This window comes from Chelonia mydas, chromosome 4 (assembly GCF_015237465.2).
Source record: "Chelonia mydas isolate rCheMyd1 chromosome 4, rCheMyd1.pri.v2, whole genome shotgun sequence".
In the NCBI taxonomy this organism is placed as follows: domain Eukaryota; kingdom Metazoa; phylum Chordata; order Testudines; family Cheloniidae; genus Chelonia; species Chelonia mydas.
The window spans coordinates 81,192,684-81,211,574 of NC_057852.1; the positions used below are offsets into that span (position 1 = coordinate 81,192,684).

The 18,891-nt window shown below is 41.4% G+C and overlaps 1 protein-coding gene across 11 annotated transcripts in view; it reads right to left on the reverse strand.

Moving 5' to 3' along the window:
- Nucleotides 1-18,891, reverse strand: part of SORBS2 (sorbin and SH3 domain containing 2) — a 273,664-nt gene that overhangs the window by 124,193 nt on the left and 130,580 nt on the right. For 10 of the 11 annotated variants that reach the window (XM_043546101.1, XM_037897655.2, XM_043546102.1 and 7 more), the window contains one exon: nucleotides 11,105-11,154. The exons of the other annotated variant lie outside the window; for it this stretch is intronic. In XM_043546101.1, coding sequence (XP_043402036.1) covers nucleotides 11,105-11,114 — 10 coding nt within the window. In that variant the 5' untranslated portion in view covers nucleotides 11,115-11,154. Of the gene's footprint in view, nucleotides 1-11,104; nucleotides 11,155-18,891 lie in introns of those variants that run through there. 11 annotated transcript variants of the gene reach the window in all.

Here is an 18,891-nt window from a genome sequence, read left to right on the forward strand (position 1 = left end):
TAATGGAAGATTGATGTTCTTGCCTCTGGAGCCCAGCAATGTCCTCGGAGAATAAGTGGAGATTAACGCAACGTGCTCTCTCTCTACTATGACTGACACAAAATAAAAGTTTGGGACAGATCTAAGATCATTATGAAGAAATCAGAACGCACAATTGTCTCCCTCCTCAGCACTTGGGGAGTTAGGGGACAATCATCTCAGATAATCCTTTTCTTCTCCATTTATTCCCCTCTTCTTTCTCTCCTACTGACTGAGGGCTGGAAATTGTATGGCGATTCTGTGCCCATTGGCACTGTATCATTGTTATTGGCAGCAGTTAGCATGTCATAGGGTTGGACCTTTCATTATGGGGCTATCACCGTTCTCTATCATATCTGCAAAAAGAGTTCAGAAAATATGCTTGAGTACTTCTATTTAGAATCAGCTTTTTCTCTGCTGTTTGCTAGTATTAAAATTCTTTACCTTATTCATTCTGGCTGAAATTTTCAAAGGAGCTAAAGTCAATGAGATTTAAAATCATTGGGAGTTGCGTGCCTTAAAGACCCTTGGAAAATCCCACCCTACAATTTTCAAAAAAGCTCTGTGATAGACAGTAATGTTTAAACATAAACGATATGTATCTATCTGAGATTATTATATACATCAGGTGTGAGCTGAACCACAGGGGCATCTTTAACTTAGGTCCAAGGCTAATGCTCCAGGTATTTGTAAACTGGCTCAGACATTCCAATGAAAATATCAGAGTGTATTGACATTGGATCTTGTGGCATGTGTGTTAAACTGTTGCTGATGCTGACAAATACCTGAGTTGCTGTCCTCAGGTTTAAGTATATCTAAAGTCACCTCCAGTTCTGAGACATGAGGCAAAAGGTCAAGTGATTTCAGCCATCTAATAAGTTCAACAATCCTAAGCAATGCATTGCTTGGAATTAATAATTTGTATTATGCATCTGAAACAAAGTGAAATGGCCATCACACCTGCACATTTGCTGGAAATTACTGCCATAAATATGACATCAGAGAGATAAAAAGAAAAGAAGTATTTGTGGCACCTTAGAGACTAACAAATTCTATAACGTTTCCCATTCTTGTCCTTTTCTCCCCGACGAACATGAGATGACAGATCTCATTGTAACTGCTGATCATAGAATTCAAAGAGTAATACAGTAAGTCCTTATTATTTAAGTGTATCTTCATTACCATACTATATTCATATATATTTTTCTCTAATATGAAAGTATTGCAAGATGTTGACAGGATACTCTATTTGATTAGTAAATGCCAAGAGTCTGGTATTTGATTTTGTTGTGTTGTCACATCGTCTAATCAAATGGAATACAAGCTTTATTGTATTTTTCTAGAAATGTTTTAATTTAGTTTCAGAGCAGGAAAAGGGGAACACGGATGTAGACTGCCACTCGGGGAAAGACACAATGCTGCTGACACTGCACGAGAATGAGGCAGGTTGGACCACTGCATCTACAAGCCAAAGTCAACTCAGCAAATAATTACAATACGTCATTCTGAACAAATATTTCACTATTATAATTTCAAGAAATACTATCCCAAATACATTCCTTGTATAACTTACACTCATAGACTTTAAGGCCAGAATGGACCATCATGATCATCAAGTCCAACCTCCTGCATATCCTCACTAGATTAGCCAGCCTGCTTGGGAAGGTGCTCTTCCCTCTCTTTGTTAGGTGGAACCCGGCTCTGCCTAGCACTCCTCCTTCTTGGAACACCATCCCATGGTCAAAGAATCCAAAGCCTTCTCTCTGACACCACCTGTGTAGCCATTCGTTGATGTCCACGATTTGATGTAGACGAACATGTACATGATTTCACATACACGATTGGTGCAGTCAACTTAGATTTACAATAAATGGCAAGAGGACAAAGTGGTTGTATCTTGGAAAAGTGTTGAAATGCAGCAGCAGTGAAGTTGTAGAACAAGTAAAATCTTATGAGTATCTAGGAAGCTTGATCAGTGCTGACAGCTCCATCAAGGATGAGGTTAAATGGAGATGTGCTTTAGCTACAAGTACTGTACAGGAATTGATGAAATTATGGACTGATAAAATCCTTTGTTTGATACCAAAGTGAAAATTTATCAAACCAGTGTACTAACTGTATTATTGTATGGACTGAAACAGACATCGGAAGGTTGGAGGTGGTAGAGATGAGAGTTTTTCGAAAGATGGCAGGTAAAATGTGAAATGATTTGAAGACAAATGAAGAAGTTAGAAGCAGAGTAGGATGTGAAATCACAGCACAGGATTGGCTGCAGTGAAAAAGATTACAATGGTGGGGACACTGTAGAAAACAAACAGATGATAGGATGCCAAAGAAAATAATGAAAATTCAACAAAGGTCAGTCAGACCTAGAGGCCGACCACTGACTGAATGGTGGGACTCTGTACACAAAAAGACATGATCTGGCTGGGCTTAAAGGAGGAACAAGCCATGGACAGGAATGAACGGTGATACTGTACTGCTCCCCAAATCTGTAAAGATGCTTTGGGATGAGAAGAAGTAGTCTCTTTGTAGTTAACTCACAAACAGTAAGATGGTCTTAATTCATTGATTGATTACCCATGTCTGCTGTAACCCCCATACTACTTAACTGCTATGTTGAGGGGCAAATAAGGATATCTGATACATATATACACCTATTTAAAATGTTTATATGTGTATAAAATTATACCCACATATATTTTGTTTATATATAAAATTTCCATTTCCTCAATCCTTCATGTCTTTTGTTTTCTTATAAATCTGTTAGGTGTAGCAATCATGTCTTCTCATGTGTTTCTACAATGCCTACATAATGGGGCCCTGATTCTGATTAGGCTTCTAGACACTAACACAGCATAAACATTAGTAATTCATAACTGAATAACCTGTTCGCTGAATAGCATGCTTAGCTTTGATCAGGAGCTATATTTTGATGAGATGCTATCATAGACTCTTGCAAGCCCTCTGAACATGCCACTCCCATTGAAAGAGGAGCAGACGAATAACCAGCTTCAATAGGTATTACAACTTTGGGGTAGGGGGCAAGGAGAATGAAAGATAGCTGGCGGCTATCTCCCTTGTCTAGATCTGTGCAAGGACGGCCCTCACTTTCCTCTGGGAACACTAGGACCCATGTTGCATCCCCCTTTCCTGAGTCATACGGGCTGTGGGAAGAAAGAAATTCTAGGCAGAAGCCAGCCACTGAGGGCCAGAGAAACAATGGCTGGCAGGAGCAGACAGAGAAGCAGTGGCAGCAGGTTCTGTAGAAGGAACTGTTGGATATTGATGATATTATCAGACTGTTTTCAACAGTTTTTGCTCTGGACATTGACTGTTCCTGCCCCTCACCCACAGTCTCTTCATCTCAGCCTTACTGTACCTGCCCTGAGTGCTCCCCTCCTTCCTTCCTTCTCTCCCTCCCTCTTCTCCCCTTCTTAAACCTCCCTCCTTTCCTTTGCTTTTCTGTTTAGCTAATCCTCCCTTACTAATCCTCTACCCAAAGAATTAAAAAGAAAAGAAACCCAAGTCCCACCAACCTTCTCTCCCCAAAATAGTGGCCCTAACATGACATTTGCCAGCCATCACTCTGTTTACTCTACTAGTATGTTGCATCCCTTTCCCCTCCCCTTGGTTTTTCTTGTCTATTTAGATCTTGAGGTTTTTGGGGTAGACACTGTCTATTACTCTGTACAGTGCCTAGTGAAATAATTATTATTAAGTTCTGTAGAAGAGGGCTGACTTAGAGGATCAATATAATTTCCTTCATTTAACCAAAAGTGACTTTATGACCGAGTCAGAGACTCTACAGGGACCAAGTATTTCTGTTCTTGTCTCCCAGACAAATTGGATAAATTGCTAGGAGGTACATCATGGGATGACTTGCATTAATAAAGTTAATGCACCTATGTTTTGCAGCCTTCCAGAATTGTGTACTCTCTTTCCTTGGCTGCTTTTTATGTGCTTCATTTGCTAGCAGCTGACTTGTTGAATCATTTTAAAATTAGATGCATTTACCACACATATTATCTCTGTAAAACTCCTGACTAATATATTTATGGGAGGACACCAAGGATTTGTTTTTGCAAATTAACTTAGACCATTCATTATCCATCTGTGCCAAAAGACAATATCAACATTTGCATACTGCTATGAAATATGTGATATGTACGTTTATTCACTCTGTAAATCCACAGCGGTTCAGCCTTTGCTTTCTTAAGGTAAGATTTCACCCCAAGCTGAAAGAAATCTTTCCTGAACGCCCACGTCAGGCCTTCAAACAATCCCTCAACTTCTCCATGCTCATCGTTAGAAGCAAGCTCCCCTCAGAGCAGGGCACACCAACTCAAAGCATGAGCAGACCCTGTCGGAAAAACAGATCCAAAACCTGCAGACATATTTCCATTGCTACAATGATCAGCACGCCCCACAACTAGAGTTACTAACTTTCTAATTGCAGAAAACTGAACACCTTTGCCCTGCCCCCTGCCCAACCCCTTCCCTGAGGCCCCGTCCCCACTCGCATCATCCTCCCTCCCTCCATCGCTCACTCGCCCCACCCTCACTCACTAGCTCATTTTCACCGGGTTGGTACAGCGGGTTGGGGTGCGGGAGGGGGTGAGGGCTTCAGTTTGAGGTGGGGCCGAGGATGAGGGGTACGGGGTGCAGGAGGGGACTCCAGGCTGGGGGGTTGGGCTGAGGGGTTCAGAATGTGGGAGGGACTCTGGGCTGAGGCAGGGGGTTGGGGAACGGGAGGGGGTGGGGGCTCCAGTAGGGAGTTTGGGTGCAAGAGGGGGTGAGGGCTCTAGTAGGGAGTTTGGGTGCAAGAGGGGGTGAGGAGTGCAGGCTCTGGGCAGCACCTACCTCAGGCAGCTCCTGGAAGCGGCGACCTGTCCCTCTGGCTCCTAGGTGGATGGGCGGCCAGGGAGGCTCTCCGCACTGCCTCTTCCCACAGGCGCTGCCCTGCAGCTCCCATTGGCTGGAGAGACATGTCGCTGCTTCCGGGAGCCACGCAGAGCTGGGCAGGGAAGCCTGTCAGCCCCGCTGCGCCGCAAATGGACTTTTAATGGCCTGGTCAGTGGTGCTAACCGGAGGCACCAGGGTCCCTTTTCAACCGGGTGTTCCAGCTGAAAACCTGGCAACCCTACCTACAACACACCTTTCAACATCCATGGGTCCTACACATACCTATCACAACATGTGGTGTACCTCATCCAGTGCACTACATGCCCCAATAACAACTATGTGGGTGAAACCAGACAATCACTATGCTCTTGAATGAACTCACATAGAAAATGATAAAAGACCAAAACACCCTATTGCCTGTTGGTGAACACTTTTCACAAAGTGATTACTCTATATCTGACTTCTCAGTCCCCATCGTCAAAGGAAACCTTCACAACGCTTTCAAAGGATAAGCCTGGGAGCTTAAAATCATTACTCTGCTAAGCAACAAAAGTCATGGACTGAAAAGAGACACTGAATTTATGGCTTATTACAACAATCTGTGACACACTATCCCCCTCTTTTTGTCCTATGACTGGAGAGGTGTTAACGGGCCACTCTCCCTTGAATGGCCCCTTAAAATGTGTGCTAACTACTTATGCTAAACAACCTGTTCCATCTTGCATTTTGCTGCGACACTGGGAGTTCCTTTTGCAGACCTGAAGAACAATTCTGTGTGGTTCTAAAGCTTGTCTCTCTCACCAACAGAAGCTGGTCCAATAAAAGATATTACCTCACTCACCTCATCTCTCTCGTATGAGGATAAAGACGCTTATCCACATTTTTAAAGCGCTTAGAGATCTTTAGATGAAAAGCACTTCATACATTTTAAGTTATCATTAATATTCTTCTGATCGCTCCTGCTTAGTGTGGTACAGTTTAAGAAAGCACACATTCTATTAGCACGCTATTCTGGGGAACATGGAGATGTTCTCAGCTTTACACAGATATGCCATAATCAGAAGAGAGTGTTGCCCATAAGAAAACCTTGTTCTGAGGCAACATATCCAGGATCTCTCTCTTGCAGCTATTTTGTTCCAGTCTTCACAGAATGTAAAAAGAGAGAAAAATACTCGCTCAGTTTCTCATAGCCTATAGTCACACATTCTGACGTGCTTGGCCATTATTATAATGATGGGTGGGATTTTCTAGGGCATTCAGTGGTGCCTTAACTCAGTTCCTGTTGAAGTCAGTGGGATTGTTATCAATGCTGAACACTTTGAATAATCCCACCCTACGTGTTAAGCAGTTGGTAAGCATTTTGAGAAGTTACTGAGTAGCTGACTTGTGAATTTAAAAAAACACAACTATTTATTTGTCTTAAATATAGGTGAAGTAACAATGCAATTACTTCCATCTAGGAAGAATTCTCTCTTCGGCAGATTTCACGTGAACTCTGAACGCTACTTAACTTCTTTTTAGTCCAGTATGACAAAAAAAATAAATTAAAAGTAACACTGCATGCAATTTTGTATGCAATTATTTTTAAAGATTTTTTGTTTCTCCTATATAGATCTCGATCCTATATTGTTTCCAATTTTCAGAGTTTACCACAATCCTATTATTATCAATATAGTGCCATAGGTCTGCACTTGACTTAATAGGCACAATATAAAATTATGTCCTTGCACTGGGAAGATTGCAATTTAATGAACACAGATAAGTATTTATCCCCCTAGATAACATAGTGAGCGATCACTTATAAATAATCTAGAAGCAGTAGGTAGATAAAATAGTAAAACAATTGTGTAAGGATGTGAATCTGAAAGTGGGTTTAATAGGATGATAAAACAAAGGGTGAGAGGAGGACAGTTCATGGGAGAGAACTGTAAGTTTCTTTTATGCCTTGTGAGCAGGGGTTGGTTTAGGACCATTTGATTTATGCTAGCTTCTCAGGTTTTGTAAACCTGTAATAAATCCATCATGGAGAGGTGCAAGAGTGGTCACAGGGAGCATATGATTGGAGGTTAAGGGTGGAATGCTATCTTGTCCTATAAGGAACTCAGATATGCTCCTGGGTATCTGTGAGAGTGGTTAGCGAGATTGAGTCTAAGTGAATTGCACCAACTGCTAGCCCCAGAAGTGGGGCAGCTAACACAAGTGGTGGCACAGATGTAGATATTTTTCTCTCTATACATTATGGAGGACTTTGAAAACCAATGAGAATTGTGTGTGTAACTCCCCTTTGTGCCTTTGAAAATCTCCCCCTACAACTTGTTTGTTTCTTTGCTTTTTACAAAAATGTTTTGTTGCCTTTAGCTGTTAAATTTGGGAAGTTGCCTTTCTAGCATTTGATAAACAATTAGTATCAAATACAAAAAACATAAACAAACAAACAAACCCTTCCATCCATTAGAAAGTGAAAACTGACCACACACTTTGCAGACTAATATAGCTTCTGGCTAAGATGGCCTGCCAAATCTACATCCACAGGGGACACTGGACTGGAAGATTCTACTTTTTCTTTTTTTTAAGCTTAATTTGCCCATCTAATGACTTTACAGGATTCACCAGAGCTACAGGGGACCCATTTATTCTTCAAGTAGACCAGTAGTTTGTGGAATGACCCAGTTTTTACTAGACACCGGTGACAATTCTGTAGTACCTAATACCTACAGCTGTGTACATGCACAGACTCCTGCTATGAAGCATTAGTAAATCCACAGATCCAAGATGGTCGCTGCACTATTATTTTAATTTAACAGTACTCAGGGTGCCATGTGTAGGAGGGTCGGGAAGCTCTGTGTAACCAAGTACACTATGCTGAGTATCGCTTATCTCAACCGCTCTCATGTTTAGTGAAAGTGCCGTCTCAGTTTTCTACTCCTGGTGCTACGCCAGGAATAACTCTCAATACTTATGCTTAATCTATCTTGGTTTTTGCATGGGGTTGCAGACTACATCAATGGAACTAAATTTGAAATATTACTTTATTTGGGTGTAATGGGTCGTGCTCACCACCGTAGCGCCTCCTTCTGGTTGCTCCAGGAATTAGCTCTGTCCATCAGCAGGGTGCTCACCTCTTGTGGTGTCTCACTCTCCGTCACTGCTTCTCCACCATCTCTGCTGTCTGTAGGGACCTGCGTCACTCCTGGACCACAGTGTCCTCTTCAGGGCACAGCCCTCTGGCTGTGCCTCAACTCCGTTGTCTCCTCCCTTCCCGGGGGAACCAGCAGTCTTTCACCTGGCCTCTCGCTGCAGTGGTGAACTGCAGCCCCTAGTCCAGCCCCTCACTCAGGGGAAAACTGTAGTCCTTTGGCTGGCCACTTCCCTCAGCAGCCAGTCAGGCAAAGGTGGAGGGCCAGGCCTGCCCGCTACTCTGGGCCCCAACCCAGGGACCCTATAGCTGGCAGCTGCTCACTGCCTCTCCTTCCCCTCTCTGCCATTACCTGCTTTCCCTGGGCCACTTCCCTGTAGCCCCAGCACCTACTCGGCCCCTGTATCAAGGCCTCAGTCTGAGAGCCAGCTGGAGCTCCGCTTGCTCCCCTGACCCTGCCCAGCACTGCTCTGTCCCAGGTACTTCTCTCTACAGGCAACCAATCCTTTTCCCTCAGCTCCTCTCTGCCCTGCAGCCCTTCTTATAGGGCTCAGCCTGTCCCTGATTGGCTGCTTCTAAGCCTTTGTCTGGTTGGCTGGGTTCTGCACAGACACTCTAAGGGCTGCTATTAATCCTTTGCCAGCCAGTGAGGGACAGCTGACCCGTCACACTGGGTAATTTCTTCTTTTAGTGGAACTGGTAATTGTGGACAATTGCTATAGATGTTCACAAGTAAGTGATGTGCTCCTGGATTTGTAAATGTGCAATAGGTGTAAGTTCAGCGTAAGTTCATGATGACATGTTTGTTTAGGCAATCCTAGGGGGTTTCAGTAGGTAGTTATCAAAGTCTGCTCTGGAGGCATTAGGATTAAAGTCCACAACAAAAGGAATTCAACTACATTGAAACCTGTAGCAAAAATCTCACTGGAAGTTAGAACAATTAACCCATATGTCAGCTATGATGTCACGAGGAGGCTGTAATTCACATTTGTGATATTAGAGCAATGAAATGTGACATTTTAAAAGGAGAGACATGTACAAAATAGTATTTACTAGATTTGAACCCATGAGACTGCAATATGCAATTGAATTGTAATTATATGTGTGATAATGATTAGCTGAGTTACCTCTCACATCATAATTCCATCAGCTAAGGAGTGCTTCATAACTACCTTAATTTCAAAAAATATAAATATATGGATAAAAATTTATACTGTAACTTCAGCTCTCACAAATAAAAAAGTATAAAACTGGGCAGAGAGAAATTCTGAATATTATTACAATAAATAGTGTCTTCCTTATTAAACTCTTGTGTGACCCACCAGTTACTGAATACAAAACAATACAAGCTTCAGATGAATAAAAAGTTACTTGAGCTGATTTGCTCATGCTGCTTATTATTGTGTTCAGAGAATCCACTATCTCTACTATAATAGCTCAGAGTAAACCTGAGGTTGTGGTATTAGTTATTTATGTACACATTGGGTGAAATCATGGCCCCATTGAAGTAACTATAAATTTTGCCATTGACTTCAGTGGGGCCAGGATTTTACTTGTCTACTGCACAGGTCAATCCAGACCCTATTTAAAGTCAGTGGCATAACTCCCATTGACTTCAATACTGTAGGATCAAGCTACAGTTTTAATTTGTACTTTGTAATAGGCCATAAAGCAAACAAACATTCTACAATTTGTGTTTTGGTTAAGACCAGATTTTACATTTCTATCACAGCAGTCTGAAAGATAATGTAATTAGAATCATAGAAATATAGGATTGGAAAAGACCTTGAGAGATCATCTAGTATCCATCCCACTGTGTGGAGGCTAGACCAGTGGTGGGCCACCTGCGGCCTTTCAGGGTAATCCACATCCCTACAGCCTGCGCCACTTCCCGCAGCTCCCATTGGCTGGGAATGGTGAACCGCAGCCACTGGGAGCTGTGGGTGGCTGTGCCTGTGGACGGTCAATGTAAACAAACTGTATCGCGGCCTGCCAGCGGATTACCCTGATGGTTGCCCACCAGTGGGCTAGACAGTCCCTGACACGTGTTTCTTTAACCTATTCTTAAAATCCTTCAATGAGAGAGATTTTACAACAGTACTTATTTATCCTTATAAATAGTTTTTCCTCAAATCTAACCTAGATCTCCCTTGCTGAAGATTAATTTGCTTACTTATTGTCCTGCCTTCAGTGGACGTGGAGAATAATTGATCACTGCCATCTTTATAACAGCCCATAACATATCTGAAGACTGTTACCAGGTCCCCCGCACAGTTCTGTTTTCTCAAGACTAAACATGCCTTTTTTTAACCTTTCCTCACAGACCATATTATTTAAAAAAACTTTTATAATTTTTGTTGCTCTCCTCTGGATTCTCTCCAATTCGTCCACATCTTTCTAAAAGTGTGGTGCCCAAAAACTGGACACACAACTTCAGCGGAGGCTTCACCAACGCCAAGCACAGCAGAACAATTACTTCCTATGTCTTACACATCTCCTGTTAATACACCCCAGCCTATTTTAAAACTGCATCACATTGTTGGCTCATATTCAATTTGTGATCCAGTATAGCCACTAATTTATTAAATAGCAACCTCTTTTTATATATAAACCCACCTAATAATATACCATGATAATAGGATATTTACCGAAAAGGAAGCATTATAGTACTGTTTTCCAGAGATAAAGGGATGCTATTTTCCCTTAACTGTTATGTATGCCGTTGTGCTGCAGAACATATATATGCATTGTACAATTTTATATATATTTATATACATATATACACATACACACAATATACATAAACATGCATATTTCATATATATACACATATAAAATATACATACATGTTTATATATGTATGTGGCACATATAAATATACATATACAAACATACTATTAAAACAACATCTTGTTTAGTTTAATTTCAGTATCAGTTTAGTGTAATTTGTGCATGAACATTTAATAATTTGGCCCCTAGTTTGCTGAAAGATATATATATATAAAAGATATAAAAGTAAAGAAAAATCTCACAGAAACAGCATACCTGTATTCATTTTGACACTGGAGGTTTTGTTATAAAAGTCTTCAGTTTTCCTGCAGAAAACAAAATGATCTATTAATTTGTCACAACGCAATGGTATGTGGTACAAAATGTCATCAGTGTTTTTGGGGGGTGGGAGAAGAGGAGACACTGGTGAATCAATGTCATAACAAGGATAGCCCTATTTTAACACAGGCTTTAGTTAAACTGGCACCACTTGTGCCTGCCTCTAAAGTTAAAGTTGAGCCAACACTTCCATTATAACCTACCCTATTTTCAAAGATTTAGTATCTCATCTATAAATATTTGCAAATATCATGCCAATGCAATTGACTTTTGGTCTCCAGAGTATCAACTAAAGAGCAGGTCACTTAAAGAAATGTGTAAAATAAAAAATCTGTTTATAGGTTTTATTTGATGCTTTTCCATAGACAGATATACACAAAAAAAGACTAGGAACATTTTTTTAACAGCCAAAAGTTATTAACTCTTTTCCCCAGTATTAATGTGCTAGAAGTGTAGCTTTATTTATAATTTAATATGGATATTTTTACTGACATTGTGATTTTCACCATTGGTTGCTGCAGTACTAACTATTGACTTAGGACCTGTTCCTGCTCCCACGGAAATCAATGGCAAAATTCCCATTGCCTTTAATAGATTCAAGATCAGGCCCTAACACAGGAAGGTTTCCAAATGCACCTGGCTGTTCCTTAAAGGATAATAATATGCATAGAAACAAATTATAAATACATTAATCCAGGAAGCAGGAACAGTTTGATTCTCTTGGGCTTGTGGATTCTTACACTTTATGACATTTAAAAACAAACCACCAAGAGAACAAATACTAACAAATACAAACAAGCAAACAAACAAATATCAAACAAGGAAACAACAACCTTATGCTTAAACAAGCTTATGCTCAAATAAATTGGTTAGTCTCTAAGGTGCCACAAGTACTCCTTTTCTTTTAACAACCAAAGAGGAGAAAGGACATCCTAAATTAAATCCAACACTTTGCCCTTAACTCCTGATGCTGTGCCTTTGTTTATCATGCTGATCTAAGTACAAGCCTGAACTGAATTTCCTCACTACAGACAGTTTGTGTCACAATTGTAATGTTATTTAATGGTTCAGAGAGGCTAGAGTCTCTCTTCTGTCTGGCCCATTCAGAATGCTACACGGGCATAAAGGTGTAATAAAGTGGGTGGAGGCAGAGAGTTGCAGAAAGGCTCCCCAGGGAACACCTCTGATACAAGAGGGTGGCCCAGCCAGCACACTGCTGCTGAAATGGCTCTTCATTTCCCCCTCAGCTTCGTGTATTTGGGGTGCAGGAGGGGACATGTCCAGAACAAACTGCACTCTGGCTATTCTCAGCTACCTTATTACATCTAGAGGCTGCTCTAATTTACACCACTGGGGCCAAGAGTTGGAGTTCAAGAGTGGTTTAAATCATCCTTTCTTCCTCCCTCCCTGTTCCTACAGCAAATACAGGGTTAGGAAAAAAGAAAGTTGGAATTTTTCATATTTAATACAAAACTAATGGTTTGTTACAAGTTTCCCCACTATTTTTACCATATGCTGTCCCTCGACCTCCCACTTTAAAGAACGATGGTGTGTACGATTAGAATGGCGCATTGGTTACAATGTACTACCATATTAAATGAGGCCCCAATCTCAGGTGGGCTTCGAGGTGCTACTGTAATTAATAAAAAATAAATAAAATGACTTAGACTGGGTGGGGCTGAATATCCTGAACTTCCACTGAAGTCAACAGGGATGGAGTGAACAGCACCTCTGAGGCTGAAACCTCTAGCAATTTATTCTCCTGTACTGATGCCCATGCAGAATGTACTTTGTACTACTGTAGAAATTCAATGTTATTTTTAATGATGCCTCATAAGATGATCACACTGATTCCTCACTCAAATAAGACACTTTAACACTGCTAATACTATTTAAAAGCCAATTTCCTTTTGCTATACATTTAGGGAAGGAACAGGCATATGTTACAGAAATGGATCACCCTAGAAGCTAAGGGATAATACTGGGATGACTAATAAAATTTCATGCCATTCTATTTATGCTAAAACTGCTGTATCAGCAAATTAGCATCTGAGAATTCTCAGTAAACCATTTAAAGATTAAAGCAAGTCCAATCTATTTTCTTCAGTGCTGATAAACTGTCTTTGATTGTAACTTTAGGCTTACATAACAGTCACAAATTATTCTTGAAAGCATCCAATTCTTGGAGTGTTTTCATGCTGCTACAGGAGACAGCATTTTAAAGTAGTCATAGAATCACAGAATATTAGGGCTAGAAGAGACCTCATAAGCTCATCTAGTCCAATCCCCTGCTCAATCAGGACCAACACCAACTAAATCATCCCAGCCAGGGCTTTGTCAAGCCTGGCCTTAAAAACCTAGAAGGATGGAGATTCCACCACCTCCCTAGGTAACCCATTCCAGTGCTTCACTACCCTCCTAGTGAAATAGTGTTTCCTAATATCCAACCTAGAACTCCCCCATTGCAACTTGAGACCACTACTACTTCTTCTGTCATCTGCCACCACTGAGAACAGCCTAGATCCATCCTCCTTGGAACCCCCCTTCAGGTAGTTGAAGGCTGCTATCAAATCCCCCCTCACTCTTCTCTTCCGCAGACTAAATAACCCCAGTTCCCCCAGCCTCTCCTCGTAAGTCATGTGCCCCCTAATCATTTTCGTTGCCCCCCGCTGGACTTTCTCCAATTTGTCCACACCCCGTCTACAGTGGGGGGACCAAAACTGGATGCAATACTCCTCAGCAGTGCCGAACAGAGAGGAATAATCACTTCCCTCGATCTGCTGGCAATGCTCCTACTAATACAGCCCAATATGCCACTGGCCTTCTTGGCAACAAGGGCACACTGTTGACTCATATCCAGCTTCTCGTCCACTGTAATCCCCAGGTCCTTTTCTGCAGGACTGCTGCTTAACCACTTGATCCCCAGCCTGTAGCGGTGCATGAGATTCTTCTTCCCTAAGTGCAGGACTCTGCACTTGACCTTGTTGAACCTCATCAGATTTCTTTTGGCCCAATCCTCCAATTTGTCTAGGTCACTCTGGACCCTATCCCTACCCTCCAGCATATCTACCTCTCCCCCCAGTTTAAGATTATCTGCGAACTTGCTGAAGGTGCAATTAATCCCATTATCCAGATCATTAATAAAGATGTTGAACAAAACCGGCCCCAGGACCAACCCCTGGGGCACTCCACTTGATACCAGCTGCCAACTAGACATCGAGCCGTTGATCACTACCCGTTGAGCCCAACAATCTAGCCAGCTTTCTATCCACGTTCTAGTCCATTCATCCAATCCATACTTCTTTAACTTGCTGGCAAGAATACTGTGGGAGACCGTGTCAAAAGCTTTGCTTAAGTCAATATATATCACATCCACCGCTTTCCCCATATCCACAGAGCCACTTTTCTCATCATAGAAGGCAATCAGGTTGGTCAGGCATGACTTGCCCTTGGTGAATACATGTTGACTGTTCCTGATCACCTTCCTCTCCTCTAAGTGCTTCAAAATGGATTCCTTGAGGACCTGCTCCGTGATTTTTCCAGGAACTGAAGTTCCCCGGGTTCTCTTTTCCCTTTATTAAATATGGGCACTATATTTGCTTTTTTCCAATCGTCCGGGACCTCCCCTGATCACCATGAATTTTCAAAGACAATGGCCAATGGCTCTGCAATCACATAAGCCAACTCCCTCAGCACCCTTGGATGCATTAGATCCAGAACCCTTGGACTTGTGCATGTCCAGCTTTTCTAAATAGTCCTTAACCTGTTCTTTCGTTCACCTCCTCCCCATATTGTCTTGCCCAGTTCAGCAGTCTGGGAGCTGACCTTGTCTGTGAAGACCGAGGCAAAAAAAACATTGAGTACTTCAGCTTTTTCCATATCATCTGTCACTGTGTTGCCTCCCCCATTCAGTAAGGGTCCCACATTTTCCTTGACCACCTTCTTCTTGCTAACATACCTGTAGAAATCCGTCTTTTTACCCTTCACATCCCTTGCTAGCTGCAACTCTAATTGTGCTTTGGACTTCCTGATTACATCACTGCATGCTCCAGCAATATTTTTATACTCCTCCCTAGTCATCTGTCCAAGTTTCCACTTCTTGTAAGCTTCCTTTTTGAGTTTAAGCTCACCGAAGTTTTCACTGTTAAGCCAAGCTGGTCACCTGCCATATTTGCTATTCTTTCTGCACATCGGGATGGTTTGTTCCTGAGCCCTCAATATGGCTTCTTCAAAATACAGACAGCTCTCCTGGACTCCTTGCCCCCTCAGATTAGCCTCCCAGGGGATCCTGCCCATCAGTTCTCTAAGAGAGTCTAAGCCTGCTTTTCTGAAATCCAGGGTCCATATTTTGCTACTCTCCTTTCTTCCTTTTGTCTTCCTTCCTTTCTGTTCGCTTGGAACAGAATTAGTGGTGGTTCCATGAAAACAGGCTATAAAATGCAACACTATTCAGACTCAGCAAAGACTCACCAAGTACAGAACTCTTTTTTACACCAAGATGTCAAAATGATTTCCAGCGGGTGGATTTGATCTATATACATAAAGTGTGTTTAGTTCATGCCAAAGTTTCACACACAGTACTTTGCTTTTTCTTGCTAAAATTAAAACAAACGATGTTATCAATGGAAGTTGTTCTCTCTGAACCAAGGAAAGTTTGTATAGGTCTAAGGAGATTACTCTCTACAGCAAGCTGCATACAGTCAGCCAATGGGAGGATACATACAAATCACCAAACACATTTCTGAAAAATCTGATCTCAAGTACACATTTAAAGATTTAGGGGCAAATTTTGGTCTTGAGTGCATGCACGTAAGTCAATACAAGCTGCACACCTATCAAAATTGTGCCCTTGCATTTTAACCAATTGCTGCTGCTAATCTAAAATGATTTTCAAACTCTTGATTGAGTATTAAGGGACATTTAAAACATTACTAATATTAGTAATAGAATTTTAAGGGACATCATGAACTTAAAAGTAACACCTCTATCTGATTTTTTTAATGAACTATTATTTAAAGCAATCTCTAATAAGTCTATAAAACTTAAAGGGATTAGATAAAAGAAAAACAGTGAGTTCCCTTTTGTTTCCTGAGTGTTGTTCTTTCGTGTGTGGTCTGTTTTCTGCAAAATTACTCTGTGTGGGTGTGCCCCGTGGACATGAAGATATCTTGCCATTATTATTCATGATTTTGTCACATCAAGATTAGACTATTGCAGTGTGATCTACATGTGGCTACACCTTAAAACCACATGCAGAATTCTGCTGTTTGCCTATTGAAGAGGGCATCTCCCTGGGAGCATGTGTCGTCGTGCTCTGGGATCTGCACTGGTGACTTCCTGGTTCCCAGGTAGAGTTCAAGGTGTTTGTTTCAGAGTAGCAGCCGTGTTAGTCTGTATTCGCAAAAAGAAAAGGAGTACTTGTGGCACCTTAGAGACTAACAAATTTATTTGAGCATAAGCTTTTGTGAGCTACAGCTCACTTCATCGGATGCATTCAGTGTTTGTTATGACCTATAAAACCCAAAATGGCCTGAGACTGGCCTGTTCTACAGACCACATCTCCCTGTCCCATTCTTGCGATAAGAAGGGGTGCTTGAGCTGGATCCCTCTCATTATAAGAGAGAGGAGACAGCTGTCTCTGTCAGGGCATTGGTACTCCAGAACTTGCTCCCCCACTTGCTACAAAATAGCCCTAATTTTGCACGCTGGAAAAGCCACTGGTTCAATAGGATATTTGGAAAGGGCTGAGGGTATGCTTCCCACAACGATGGAGGGTCAGAAAGGAGTTTCTGTAGGTAGCTGGCTGGCTAGTTCCTGTTGGAATGATTAGTTTAATGCCGCTAGGATTTTATTGCATTATTAATGATGTGTTATGGTGTCTAGAATCTCAGGAAGCAATCTTTTCAATTATTTTAAATCTAAATAAATAAATGAACAAGGCCCACTGAAGTCAATGAAACTACTCGCGTGATTAAGTTAGGCAGGCCCTTCATATCTTTATGAATATGGGCCTAGATGGGTCTAGATGAACAGTAATATAATACTGTCAGCTCAGAACCCGTTGGGTGAAATTAAATAAGTGGATCAGGTTATTAGTAATTGCCAGGGCTGTCAAGTGATTAAAAAAAAACTAATGGCGATGAATCGCGCTGTTCAACAAAAATAGAATACTGTTTATTTAAATATTTTTGGATGTTTTCTACATTTCAAATGTATTGATTTCAATTACAACACAGAATACCAAGTGCACAGTGCTCACTTTATATTAGTATTTTTGATTACTAATATTTGCACTGCAAAAATGATAAACAAAAGAAATAGTATTTTGCAATTCACCTTATATAAGTGCAATCTCTTTATCATTAAAGTGCAACTTACAAATGTAGATTTTTTTTGTTACATAACTGCATTCAAAAACAAACCAATGTAAAACTTCAGAACCTTCAAGTCCATTCAGTCCTACTTCTTGTTCTGCCAAGCACTCAGACAAACACGTTTGTTTACATTTGCAGGAGATGCTGCTGCCCGTTTCTTGTTTACAATGTCATCTGAAAGTGAGAACAGGCATTCACATGGCACTTTTAAGACTATAAGAATGGCCATACTGGGTCAGATCAAAGGTCCATCTAGCTCAGGATCCTGTCTTCTAACAGTGGCCAATGCCAAGTGCCCCAGAAGGAATACACAGAACAGGTAATCATCAGGTGATCCATTCCCTGTTGCTCATTCCCAGGTTCTGGCAAACAGAGGCTAGGGACACCATCCATACCCATCCTGGCGAATAGCTATTGATGGACATGTCCTCCATGAATTTATTTATTTTTTGAACCCTGTTATTTTTCTTGGCCTTCACAACATCCTCTGGCAAAGAGTTCCACAGGCTGACTGTGTGTTGTGTGAAGAAATACTTCCTGTTTGTTTTAAACCTGCTGCCTATTAATTTCATTTGGTGACCCCTACTTCTTGTGTTATGAGAAGGAGTAAATAACACTTCCTTATTTACTTTCTCCACACCAGTCATGATTTTATAGACTTCAGTCATATCCCCCATTAGTCGTCTCTTTTCCAAACTGAAAAGTCCCAGACTTATTAATCTTTCCTCATACAGAAGCCTAATCATTTTTGTTGCTCTTTTCTGAACCTTTTCCCATTCCAATTCCAATTTTGTAGCCGGCATTGCAAAGTATTTACTTGCCAGATATGCTAAAGGTTCGTATGCCTCTTCATGCTTCGGCCACCATTCCAGAGGTGCTGCCGTGCTGATGACACTCATTAAAAAAATAATGCGTTAATTAAATTTGTGACTGAGTCCCTTGGGGGAGAATTGCATGTCTCCTCCTCTGTTTTACCTGCATCCTGCCATACATTTCATGTTATAGCAGTCTTGGATGATGACCCAGCACATGTTGTTTGTTTTAAGAACACTTTCACTGCAGATTTGACAAAACGCAAAGAAGATACCAATGTGAGATTTCTAAAAATAGCTACAGCACTCGACCCAAGTTTAAGAATCTGAAGAGCCAGCTACAATAGTGCCATGGAAAGGCCTGGGTCATAAATATAAAGGGAAGGGTAACCACCTTTTTGTATACAGAATTATAAAATCTCTCCTGGCCAGAGGCAAAACCCTTTCACCTGTAAAGGCTTAAGAAGCTAAGATAACCTCACTGGCACCTGACCAAAATGACCAATGAGGAGACAAGATACTGTCAAAGCTGGGGGGG